The sequence below is a fragment of the Pan troglodytes genome, chromosome 19 (genome assembly GCF_028858775.2).
Source record: "Pan troglodytes isolate AG18354 chromosome 19, NHGRI_mPanTro3-v2.0_pri, whole genome shotgun sequence".
Taxonomy (NCBI): Eukaryota; Metazoa; Chordata; class Mammalia; order Primates; family Hominidae; genus Pan; species Pan troglodytes.
This window is the reverse complement of record NC_072417.2, coordinates 86,200,825-86,213,366: the sequence shown is the minus strand read 5'-3', so window position 1 is coordinate 86,213,366 and position 12,542 is coordinate 86,200,825. Positions and strand designations below refer to the sequence as shown.

Sequence of the window (12,542 nt, the reverse complement as noted above, 5' to 3'; positions counted from 1 at the left end):
GCCGTCTGCACCACTGCCGGATAGGTCCGCCTGTTTTAAAATATGTTACCTCACACGGATTCAACTCAAATACTTGTATGATATTATTATGACATAATTGAATTTATTTGAAACCTGGCTTGACTTTTATACCGTACCCTCCGTTGGCTGTGAACAGGCGAGCGCTTCTGCCACCCCAGGGGAGGTCCTTTCTCCCAGAAGCTCCTAGTCGCTCCTCCCGCTCCGAGCCCGCCTCTTCCCGTGGGCGGGGTTACCAGTCGGTGCGGTTGGGATGGTGCCACTGCGCAGCCGCGGGAGGGCGGTACCACGGCGGCAGCGACATGGGGGGGCGCGGAGCAGACGCCGGAAGTAGTGGTGGTACGGGTCCGACTGAGGGGTACTCGCCACCGGCTGCGTCCACCCGAGCGGCTGCGAGAGCCAAGGCCCGAGGGGGTGGGCGTGGCGGCCGCCGAAACACAACCCCCTCTGTTCCCTCTCTTCGCGGAGCGGCGCCGCGTAGCTTCCATCCGCCAGCTGCCATGAGCGAGCGCCTCCGTCCCAGGTAAGAGGGAAGGGACCCCCTTTCCATTCGTCGCCTGAGGATCTGGGAGATAGAGCCGAGGGGGCGCGCGAAATGGGGGTCGGAGCAAGAGTGGACCCAGCGGGGCTCCCTGTGGGGTGCACTGCGGGCCGGGAGAGGAGGGGAGAGGGATGCGCGAGTGATCGGATGCTTGGTTCCTGTGGGTAGCTGGAAGGTGACTCTCCGGGGTCCAGGTCTCCCGCCCCTCCATCTTTTTTCCCCCCTGTCTTTTCCTATTTGGAACGAAGTGTGATCGGTCCCGGAAGAGAGACGGTGGCCCTAAAGCTTTCCTGTCCTAAATGTAGGAGGGTGGGGGGATGGGATAAACGTCTCATCTTGGAGAGGGAGCCCCCAAAGGCTTTTGTGAGGGCACCGGGCGGGGAGCTGCCGGCTCCCCAAGGTCAGAAAGAAAGGTTGGGCTTAACCCCGCAGCAGGGAAAGATTCGGTTAGACCGAAGAACTTGTGCCCTGAACGGTTGTGAACACAGAAGGGCAGATGACCAAGGCGGGTTATGGATCTTCTCTTGACTGTGGCATTAAGAACAAGCTGGATTCTAAACTGTTTGGATTGCGAGGCCGTTTGATTCCGAAGGCGGGAGGAAAGATTTTATCGCGATGCACTCGCTACCCTCCCGAGGGAGCCTGGCCTCGGGACCCGGGTCTTAAATTAGGGGTTCTGTGCTTGACATGTACTACTAGAGTCCGGACTAAGTTGGGATTTCTTGATTTTTTTCTTTCTCTTAATTTCCTCTGCAAGAATGTGTGGAGGAGAAAGTTGGGAAAGGTTACCTCAGAATGCTCTTCCTGTTACGGTCTTTCCACAAGGATCCTTCTCTGAAATAATTATTTCATGTGATTGAAGTTCTCAAAAGTATCCTGAGTTTATTTGGTCCCATAGTGAAAACCTAGGGTTCCCCAAGCTGCTGCATTGGATTATTGATTTGGGTCATGTAGCAGGTGGAGCATAAAGCCTCTCCTTGTATAGAAAAGAAGAGTGGACTAAATTTGAAATTGGGGGCCCAATTACAGACATGCCATCGGAATTAGGAACAAGATCTTTAGATACAGTGAATCTGACCCGACTGCCATATTATTCTTTCCCAAACCCAGTTTATACTTACGATATTCTCTTGGGGTGTCTCACATATCTGAAAAAAAATCTAAATATTTCCTACAAATAAAAATTCTACTGTACATAACTAATCTGAATGCATTTATACTGGCAGTAGATTCCTTTTATCTTGTACACAAATAATCTCAACATGTTTTAAAGAAGTTATTTGATTTGGACAGGCTTTTCTTGCCAGTGTTTAATGGAGTATGATGGGCCAGCTCTGCCAGCTCTAGGATGGTCTAAGACGGTGGTTTTTCGGCTGGGTGCGGTGGCTCAAGCCTGTAATCCCAGCACTTTGGGAAGTCAAGGCGGGCGGATCACCTGAGGTCAGGAGTTGGAGATCACTCTGGCCAACATGGTGAAACTCTGTCTCTACTAAAAATACAAAAAAATTAGTTGGGCCTGGTGGTGGGCACCTTAATCCCAGCTACTTGGGAGGCTAAGGCAGGAGAATCGCTTGAACCTGGAAGGCGGAGGTTGCAGTGAGCCGAGATCACTGCACTCAAGCCTGGGCAACAAGAGCGAAACTTCCATCTAAAAAAAAAAAAGGGTTTTCAGGCTCTCCCACAGTAGATTGGATAGCCGCAGAGAGGTGAGTGTGTGGTGAGGGAGTCCCTGCTTATTGATTGATTGATTGGTTGATTGATTGACTGATTGATTGACAGAGTCTCACTCTGTCGACCAGGCTGGAGTGCAGTGGCCCCATCATGCCTCACTGCAGCCTCAACCTCCCAGGCTCAGGTGATCCTCCCACGTCAGCCTCCTGAGTAGCTGGACCACAGGTGTGAGCTACCACACCCAGCTAATCTGTGTATTTTTGGTAGAGGTGGGGTTTCACTATATTGCCCAGGCTGGTCTTGAACTCCTGGGCTCAAGGGATCCACCCGCCTCGGCCTCCCAAAGTGCTGGGATTACAGATGTGAGCCACCTCACCAGACTGGGAGTCCCTACTTTAACAGATCCTTTATCTCTTATATAGAGAGAATTTTTTTACAGTAAGAAAGAAAGAGTTCTGTTACTTTTTAAAATAAAGTTTGAAAACCACTAGTTTCCATACTCTTTTTTTTTTTTTTTTTTTTTTTTGAGATGGAGTCTCACTGTGTCAGCCAGGCTGGAGTGCAGTGGCGCGATCTCGGCTCACTGCAACCTCTACCTCCTGGGTTCAAGCAGTTCCCCTGCCTCAGCCTCCCAAGTAGCTGGGATTACAGGCACACGCCACCACGCCCTGCTAACTCTTTTGTATTTTTAGTAGAGACAGGGTTTCACCATGTGGGCCAGGCTGGTTTCGAACTCCTGACCTCAAGTGATCTGCCTGCCTCAGCCTCCCAAAGTGCTGGGATTACAGGTGTGAGTCACCGTGCCCAGCCCATACTCTTAAGATTATTTCTATGCCGAGTCTCTAGGAGATGACAGGAAGGTTGGAGAGAAATGAAATAATGCAACGTGATGGAATCAACCATCTGTAGAAGTAACAGATGCTAACTGGTAATCTGCACCTAGATGGTTAGGGAAGAATATAATCAGTTATAGGGGTGCCTGCTAAAATCATAACCTGGTCTGTGGCATTAATGCCAAAAATTGTAATCTGATTGATTGAACTGATAGGGATGAGCATGAAGCTGTAATCTTGCCAGTTGTTAACACCATTGTTGAAAGAAGAATGTTTCAAGGATGAGATCTGCTAAGAGCCTAGAAAAAGGCAAATGAAGAGCAGGTAGGACTCTTTCTTAATCTGGTACCATCCAGAGGAGAAGGCTACCAACAGGCCAAAGAGATTATTCTGGTGCCTTGAGAGATCAAGTAATTTATGAGGCAGGGATATTTCATGTGACTCTCCCAGAGATTAGTTGAAATCCACAAAATCATCTCATCTTTTTTTGTTCTTACAGTCCCTCTGCCATGCAACCTCCTTGACATTCATAGTCTTGTCCCTGGAAAGATCTATCCCCCATTATAAATGAGGAGATAGCAAATTTTGATCAGGCTCCTAAGTTTAGTTAGAGTGACTCAGCAGCCCAAAGCCCAGTCAGCTGTTGGCACGCTGATAAAATGGGTGTGTGAGGACCAGCAGCTGCTACTTACTCAATGACTTTCTCTTTGGGTGTCGACTGGCCTCCCAGCAGACATTGCTTTGCCTCTGCAGAACACTCCCACGCAAGTTCCCTGATCATATTAGGATGAAATTAGCAGTTTCTTGGTTCAAATTTATGATAAAAGCACATCCATTTAATGATTATTAAAACCTGGTATTCATCTATTTTTTTTTTAACCTCCAACTACTTCAAAGTAATGTGCAGCTAAGATCTGATCTCCTAAGAGAAAGGTGGGGAGCAGAAATGTCTTAGAATGAAGTAAATTACATAGCCCAGTGCAGGATGGTTGAAGCTTTATCAGAACCACACACTCTTTATTATTCCAAACTTAAGCTGGGATCCATACTCATTATTAAAGTTAGAACTATTCAGAATGTTGCAGAGTACAGAGAATTGAGCTTAGGGTGATCATTTATTTTCTCTAATATTCAAACCTCAACTCAAAACCTTTAGGATTAAAGGCCTGCCACTGTAAGCCACCCTACTCTCATAGAAAGTGTATAATTATTTAGAAGACACTATATCCTCCAAATGTACATGCTTTCCAAGAGCTGTGTGTCCACACTAGCCTTTTGTCTCTTAACTATAGAAAGCTGAAACTTCAAGTGTTTTGTAATAGGTGCTGCTGCCATGTACATACAGACCTCTAGCCTGTGCTGCTCCGGAGAACGTTCTGCAGTGACGGAAATGTCCTTTATCTGTGCTGGTCAGTGCAGTAGCCACTAGCTACACGTGGCCACTGAGCACTAGAAACAGGGCTGCTGTGACCTAGGAACTGGATGGTTAATTTTAGTTAATTTAAATGTAAATAACCATATGTGGCTAGTGGCTACCATATTGGACAGTACAGTTCCGGGCAATTTGACTGAAAATTATACCTCCTTTCATTTATTTCTGTTTTCTAACAGGTTCAGAAATCGTTTTGACAGCACATAATTCTTAAATAGAGTACATACTAATTTGGTGTTTCTTGCATGTCTGAGAACACTTGCCTAAGAAAGATGTGTGATTTTTCTTTAAACCTGGAAATTTTAAGCAGCTTATGCTATCATCTCATAGTAACAATCTAGTGAAGTAATTGTTATATCATAATACCGGCTAGTGTTGCCAGAATAAGCAGGTTAATGTGACCAAGAGGTACTTTTATAAGGGTTTTCAGGGCAAATAGGCAAAGGCAGCCACTCTTATATCAAATGTTGTCATATGGAAGGGAGTACAATTAGGTAACTCGGAATCCTAATTTCAGGGAGTGTAAAAAGAAGAAAACCTTAATTAGGTTAGAGGTTGAAAGCTTAGTCATTAACCTCTTCCTGTTCTTGTTTCAGTCCCAACAGACGTTTAAAATTGTTAAGCTTCTTTTTAGAAATGAGTTTTACTAACTTAAGCTTGACCTCGCTGCTGCTATCTTGTATTTTTGCTCTTAGTGTCCAGTGATGCTGTACTTCCAACTGATAACCTATTGGGATATCATATGGTGAATTATGTTTTCTCAGGCCAGAGGGCAAATTTATATGTTGTTATGGTTTGCAATTCAAGTGTCCAAAACATCGGTTGTTTGGGTTTTTTTTTTTTTTTTTCTCCTTGTGATTTAATTTCAGGAAAAGGAGAAGGAATGGCAACGAAGAAGACAACCATCTTCCCCCCCAGACCAAAAGAAGTAGCAGAAACCCTGTCTTTCAGGATTCCTGGGACACAGAGGTAGGAAGTGTGGTCACATAGTCTATTGTTTTCACTGCTTGAGTTAAATAACCTAGTATCTGCTGTGTAATTAAATTTACTTAAACAGTAATTTAAAATGACCTTACTTGATTATACTGGTTTAACCTTTCTGTTTCCAAATCAGGGTCCCTTTGAGGAAGCTGTGTACCCTGTCCCCAGCAAAACAGTACATATCTGCACATAGTCATATATGTACACACTCATTTGTATTTGTTAGAAATTTCGTGGCTCTTTGAAAGCCTATGTTTGAACTCACTGTTTTGTATTTCAGCAGCGAACTTCTTTTCTGGTAGTTTATAAACCATGAATTGTCCTTAAGATAAACATATTTTGTTGCTTCAATTCAAATGCCTTTTAAGAGAAACTTTAAGCATGTAAAATATGTAAGGTATGTGTATGCAGAATCCCATTTCTCAGTGTTTTTACTTTTCATTATCTTGTTGTGAAAAGACCTCCTGTGGTGAGAGGGAAGGGGAGTTGGGTGTTCTGGAACTTTCTTACAATTTTTGATTTCATGAAAGAGTGCTTCAGTACGCAGACTGAGGATACATTTTCTGTGCAATTGGAAGGCTGCTCTGTGCTGGGGAAAGGAAACCAATATAAAGTAACGCTGCTATTAAGTTATGCACCTAGAGATTTTGACCCTTAACAGTTGTCACACTAAGAGAAAAGCCTCAACAACAAAGAGCCCTAGCCTCATAACTCACAATAGAATTCTCCCACACCCAAATAATTTGTACTTTAATTAGTTCCTGATAATAGGATTTGACCTATATCCAGTCTGTCTTTGCCAGCAATTCAAAGTAACTCCCCCAAGGGGGAAAAATCAGGAACTTTCATGTAGGTAACAGTCATTCAGAGACAGTGAACAAGTGCAGAGTAGAATCCTTCTGTGTGGAGACCTGAGTTTCTATAGCTGTTTTTCCTCTTCAAATATTTTCCTGGCCGAGCGCGGTGGCTCATCCCTATAATCCCAGCCCTTTGGTAGGCCAAGGTGGGCAGATCACAAGGTCAGGAGTTCGAGACCAGCCTGGCCAACATGGTGAAACCCCATCTCTACTAAAAATACAAAAAATTAGCTGGGTGTGGTGGTGCACGCCTGTAATCCCAGCTACTCGGGAGGCTGAGGTGGGAGAATGGCTTGAACCCAGGAGGCGGAGGTTGCAGTGAGCTGAGATCGTGCCGTTTTACTCCAGCCTGGGCAACAGAGCAAGACTCTGTTTCAGAAAAAAAAAAAATATATATATATATGTATATATATATATATTTTTTTTTCCTATTTCCTTTTTTCTTTTCTTTTTAAAAAATGATTATCGGAAAGGTAATTGAGCTTTGTTTAATGTAATAGTTGGGAATCTCAGGGATGAAAGAAAACAAGATTAGAGGCTACCATGAATATCTAATGATAAAACCCTGTAATAGTAATTGAGTTTCCATTCTTTTGAATTGTAAGACTATTCATTAAAAGAGTATGCAAAGATTACTTTTATGGTGTTGGCCATCAGTATTTCCTTACTTGTGTCTGTATGTAAGTCCTGCTATATGATGTTCATTTCAGTCAAGGGTATGGTAGGTCTAACTCTCTGTATTAACGTTTTTTTCCCCGTATCTGCCAGTTTTGAAGCCTGAGAACAGCAATAGAAATTGCCATCTTTTTCTTGCTTTTATCTCTTGGTTAAAAAAAAAGAAAGAAATTGTCATCCTTTTTAAAAAAAATTAACATTTCTGATCTCTTAAGTAAGGCAGATACTGTAGATTTTTAAATTTTATTTATTTATTTATTTAGTTTTTGGTACAAAATGACCTTTACTCTCTTTCTAAAATCCGTGCATTGGTCTCACAGAAGAAAACAACGTCTTGTTACTCAACCTCCTGGGTTCTCTAGCTGAGCTTGTCCTTACTTGTCCAAAGAAATTCAGTTGTTGAGCCACTCCGTAATCATTATCTGAAGGAAGGACTAGATTGTCTTCCTTATCGTTTAAGGTCATTACTGGTAGTTTCTGTCTGAACTCACTGGTAGATCACCTAATGGGGTGTTACAACCATTAGTTTCAGCCCTGCTTACTGAACATTGACCAGAATAGCCTGCTGTGCCGTCCTGTGCTGTGCTGTGCTGTGTGGTCCTGTCCTGTCCTGTCCTGTCCTATGCTGTGCTGTGCTGTTGTGCTGTGCTATGCTGTGCTGTCCTGTCCTGTCCTGTCCTGTCGTGTCCTATCCTATGCTGTGCTGTGCTGTTGTCCTGTGCTGTGCTGTCCTGTCCTGTCCTATCCTATCCTATGCTGTGCTGTCCTGTCCTGTCCTGTGCTGTGCTGTCCTGTGCTGTGCTGTGCTGTGCTGTCCTGTGCTGTGCTGTGCTGTCCTGTGCTGTGCTGTGCTGTCCTGTGCTGTGCTGTCCTGTCCTGTCCTGTCCTGTGCTGTCCTGTGCTGTGCTGTGCTGTGCTGTGCTGTCCTGTGCTGTGCTGTGCTGCGCTGCCCTGTCCTGTCCTGTCCTGTCCTGTCCTGTGCTGTGCTGTGCTGCGCTGCGCTGTCCTGTCCTGTGCTGTGCTGTGCTGTGCTGCGCTGCGCTGCCCTGTCCTGTGCTGTGCTGTGCTGTGCTGTCCTGTCCTGTCCTGTCCTGTCCTGTGCTGTCCTGTCCTGTCCTGTCCTGTCCTGTCCTGTCCTGTCCTGTCCTGTCCTGTCCTGTGCTGTGCTGTGCTGTCGTGTCCTGTGCTGTGCTGTCCTGTCCTGTGCTGTGCTGTGCTGCGCTGTGCTTCCTGGCAGTGGTATTAACAAGTAACAAGGATAAGTGAATGATGAGAGAGCCAGAGAAGCAAAAGGCAGAGGGAATATCTTTTAAAACGGAAAGTTAAGCCCCAAATAATGAAGTTTTCACTACTGGAATAAATGATTATGTTTGTAGCAGCAAAAAATCAAGTTTAGGGACATTTGGCTGGTTTTTGATGATTGTGTATAAAAGGGAAAATAAAACAATTCATTTTTAATTATATTAACAATTTAGACAATAAAATATTTTATTAATAACATTACTAATGAAAATGTTTTCTTTTAATTCTGAGGTAGGGCCATGAGGTCAGTTTCCTTGAAACTAAGTTATGTAAGAGAAACCATTTCCTATGTTTTCCCTGAATGAATAAGCTTTGTCACCCAGACTGGAGTGCAGTGGTGTGATCTCAGCTCACTGCAACCTCTACCTCCCAGGCTCAAGCAATACTCCTACCTCAGCCTCCCAAGTAGCTGGAACTACAGGCACATGCCACCATGCTGGGTTAATTTTTTAAGGTTTTTTTTTTTTTTTTTTTTTTTTTAGAGACGACGTCTCACTATATGGCCCAGGCTGGTCGTGAACTCTTGGGCTCAAGCGATCCTCCCACCTCAGCCTCCCCAGAATGCTGGGATTACAGACTTGAGCCACCATGCCTGGCTAGAATTCCCTTCCTTCCTTCCCTCTTTCTCCCCTCCCCTTCTCTCCCCTCCCTTCTCCTCCCCTCCCCTCCACTTTCCTCTCTTCCCCTCCTTCCTCTCTTCCTTTCTCCCTCCCTCCCTTCTTCCCTCCCTCCTTTCCTTCCTCCCTTTCTTTCTTTTCTTTCTGACAGGGTCTCCCTCTGTTGCCCAAGCTGAGTGCAGTGGAATGATCATGGTTCACTGTAGCCTCAACCTCCTGGGCTCAAATGATCCTTCCTCCTCAGCCTCCTGAGGTGCTGGGACTACAGGGATGTGCCACCAAACCTGGCTAATTTTTTTTATTTTTTGTAGAGACAGGGTCTTGCTATGTTGCCCAGGCTGGTCTTGAACTCCTGGCCTCTGACCCTCCTCCACTGGGCCTGGCCAAATTCTTTTTCTTCTTTTCTTTTTTTTGTTAACCTGGCTGTTTAAGAATTCTTTTTCTTATAACTTGAACTTCGTGAGGAATTTTTTTTTAATTCTAAGAGAGATTTAAAAGTTACTTACAATTCATTTCTAAAAGTTAACCTTTTCGCTTAAGTACAATAATAATGGCGAGTACTAGGAAATATGTGAGGTGTTTTATTTATGTTAAACCATTAAATTGTGCCACAAGTAAATCACAACTATCTGTACAGTGGAGATAATAGTATCTGCCTCTTCTTTCCTAGATACTATAAAGCTAAATAACGTGAACTGATTTGCCGGATTAGTTATATAGAGAGAAACTTCATGTGTGCATAAATTAATGTGTGCATAAATGGCTTCTTTCCTCCATTTTATTTTTTTATTGTTTATTGTTTTTTGAGAGGGAATTTCACTCTTGTTGCCCAGACTGGAGTGCAATGGCGCAATCTCGGCTTGCCATAACCTCTGCCTCCTGGGTTCAAGCGATTCTCCTGCCTCAGCCTCCCGAGTAGCTGGGATTACAGGCATGTGCCACCACACCCCGCTAATTTTGTATTTTTAGTAAAGGCAAGTTTTCTCCATGTTGGTCAGGCTGGTCTTGAATTCCTGACCTCAGGTGATCTACCTGCCTTGGCCTCCCAAAGTGCTGGGATTCCAGGCGTGAGCTACCGTGCCCAGCCTGTTTTAGTAGGTATTATTATCTCCACTTCTCAGATGGAAAAATTGGCACACAGAAAAATAGTCACTTGTCCAAAGAACACAGCTAGTAAGAGGCAGAGGAGGAACAGAGCCCCAGGGTGTGGTTGTTGGGCTGCACGCTCCTGACCATGGTGTGTGCTCTCCCAGAAGATAGAGCAGAGGTTCTGTGACACTTTGCTAAATATATCCAGGAGCAGCTAGAGCCTAGTCTTCTCTTTTTTTTTCTTTTTTTTTTTTTTGAGACAGAGTTTTGCTCTGTCACCTAGGCTGGAGTGCAGTGGCGTGATCTCAGCTCACTGCAACCTCCACCTCCCAGGTTCAAGTGATTCTCCTGCCTCAGCCTCCTGAGTAGCTGGGATTACAGGCACCCGCCAGCTCGCCCAGCAAATTTTTGTATTTTTAGTAGAAATGGGTTTCACGATGTTGGCCAGGCTGGTCTCAAACTCCTGACCTTAGGTGATCCATCCGCCTTGGCCTTCCAAAGTGCTGGGATTATAGGCGTGAGCCACCGCGCCCAGCCCTAGTTTTCTTTTGAGTCAGGAACAGAGAAGAACAATTTTCCTTCTCTTTTTATCTAGAAGCTGTTTTTTCCAAGTACATGGCATGATATGATCTTAGCTATAAAGCAATTTTAGATTTCTAGCAAGAAAAAAAACAAAAATGCGGTCTTGTGGGTTTTTTTTCCAAATCTCTGATTAGTGCTTGAATTGAAGACTTTGAATTTTAACTCCAGTAACTTGGACTTAATGACTTATGAGCCTTAGAATACTATTTTTTTAAGTTGAAGTATTTACTAATTTAATTTTTTTTTTTTTTTTTTTTGAGACAGGGTCTTGCTCAGTTGCCTAGGCAGGAGTGCAGTGGTGCTGTCATGGCTTACTGCAGCTGTGAACTCATGGGCTTAAGCACTCCTCCCTGCTCAGCCTCCCAAACATCTGGGACTACAGGTGTGCGCCACCACACCTGGCTAGTTTTTTTTTTTTTTTTGAGACAGAGTCTCGCTCTGTCCCCAGGCTGGAATGCAGTGGCGCATCTCAGCTCACTGCAACCTCCGCCTCCGGGGAGGGTTCAAGCAATTCTCCTGCCTCAGCCTCCCGAGTAGCTGGGACTACAGGGGACCGCCACCACGCCCAGCTAATTTTTGTACTTTTAGTAGAGACAGGGTTTCACCATGTTGGCCAGAATGGTCTTGATCTCTTGATCTCATGATCCGCCCGCCTCGGCCTCCCAAAGTGCTGGGATTACAGGCGTGAGCCACCGCGCCCGGCCCACCTGGCTAGTTTTAAAAATTTTTTTGTGGAGATGGGGGTCTCCTCATGTTGTCCAGGCTGATCTTGAACTCCTGGGCTCAAGCAATCCTTCCACCTTGGCCTTCCAAAGTATTAGGATTACAGGCGTGAGCCACCATGCCCAGCCTAATTTTTTGTTTCGTGTAAAGCCATTCTAGATGAATCATATTAGTTAGCATCTATCTCAGGCTCAGTTTTCTCTTCACTGAGCAAGAAGTGAAATGATTTCATCAATTTTTTTCTATCAAATCCTGATCTTGGGCAACTATTTGGATGGGTAAAAACTACTTAGATTTAACTTAAATTTTTTTTTTAGGGTCTAGTCTTTTTAGGTTGAATTCTATTATTTACATGTAGAAGGAGTAATGTTCTTTACTTTCAGTTTTAATATCTTTATCTACAAATTACACTGGAAGTTTCTGTGTAAATCTAGCTTCTGTTACCTAGGTATATGCCTTGTAAAAAGTGCTTCTACTTGAGTAAATAAAAGCAGTATCTTCTCATCCTTAGGAGGGAAGAAATTAAAATCTAAATTTGGCTGGGCCCGGTGGCTCATGCCTGCAATCCCAGCACTTTGGGAGGCCAAGGCGGGCAGATCGCGAGGTCAGGAGTTCGAGACCAGCCTGACCAACATGGTGAAACCCCGTCTCTACTAAAAATACAAAAATTAACCGGGCGTGGTGGCGCGTACCTGTAATCCCAGCTACTCAGGAGGCTGAGGCAGGAGAACTGCTTGGACCCGGGAGGCGGAGGTTGCAGTGAGCTGAGATTGCACCACTGCACTCCAGACTGGGCGACAGAGCGAGACTCCACCTCATAAAAAAAAAAAAAAAATCTAAATTAAAAAAAAAGCAATACCTTTTAAAAGTACAAAGACCTCAATTTTTTTTAATACCTTTAACTTAGCTTAACAAGACCATTTTGATTTTTTAGACCAGTGTGAAGTAATATCAGATAGAGAGTGAAAAAATGTGGAGATAAAACAGAAGTGGCTGCCGGGCCATGTCTATAATCCCAGCACTTTGGGAGACAGAGGCAGGTGGATCACCTGAGGTCAGGAGTTTGACACCAGTTTGGTCAATATGGTGAAACCCCGTCTCTACTAACAATACAAAAATTGGCTGGGCGTGGTGGTGCATGCCTGGAGTCCCAGTTACTCAGGAGGCCTAGGCAGGAGAATCACATGAACCTAGGAGGCGGAGGTTGCAGTGAGATGAGAT

At 44.5% G+C, this 12,542-nt stretch overlaps 1 protein-coding gene across 4 annotated transcripts in view; it reads left to right on the top strand.

Moving 5' to 3' along the window:
- Positions 1 to 284: 284 nt before the first annotated feature.
- The window catches only part of VCF1 (VCP nuclear cofactor family member 1), a 25,390-nt gene continuing 13,132 nt past the window's right edge, over positions 285 to 12,542 (top strand). The window contains exons 1-2 of one of the 4 annotated variants that reach the window (XM_016932857.3): positions 285 to 541; positions 5,365 to 5,464. In XM_016932857.3, the coding sequence (XP_016788346.2) occupies positions 321 to 541; positions 5,365 to 5,464 (321 nt within the window). In that variant the 5' untranslated portion in view covers positions 285 to 320. Of the gene's footprint in view, positions 542 to 4,869; positions 4,990 to 5,364; positions 5,465 to 12,542 lie in introns of those variants that run through there. The other 3 variants (XM_016932856.3, XM_016932858.3, XM_009433185.4) reach the window with 3 other exon arrangements.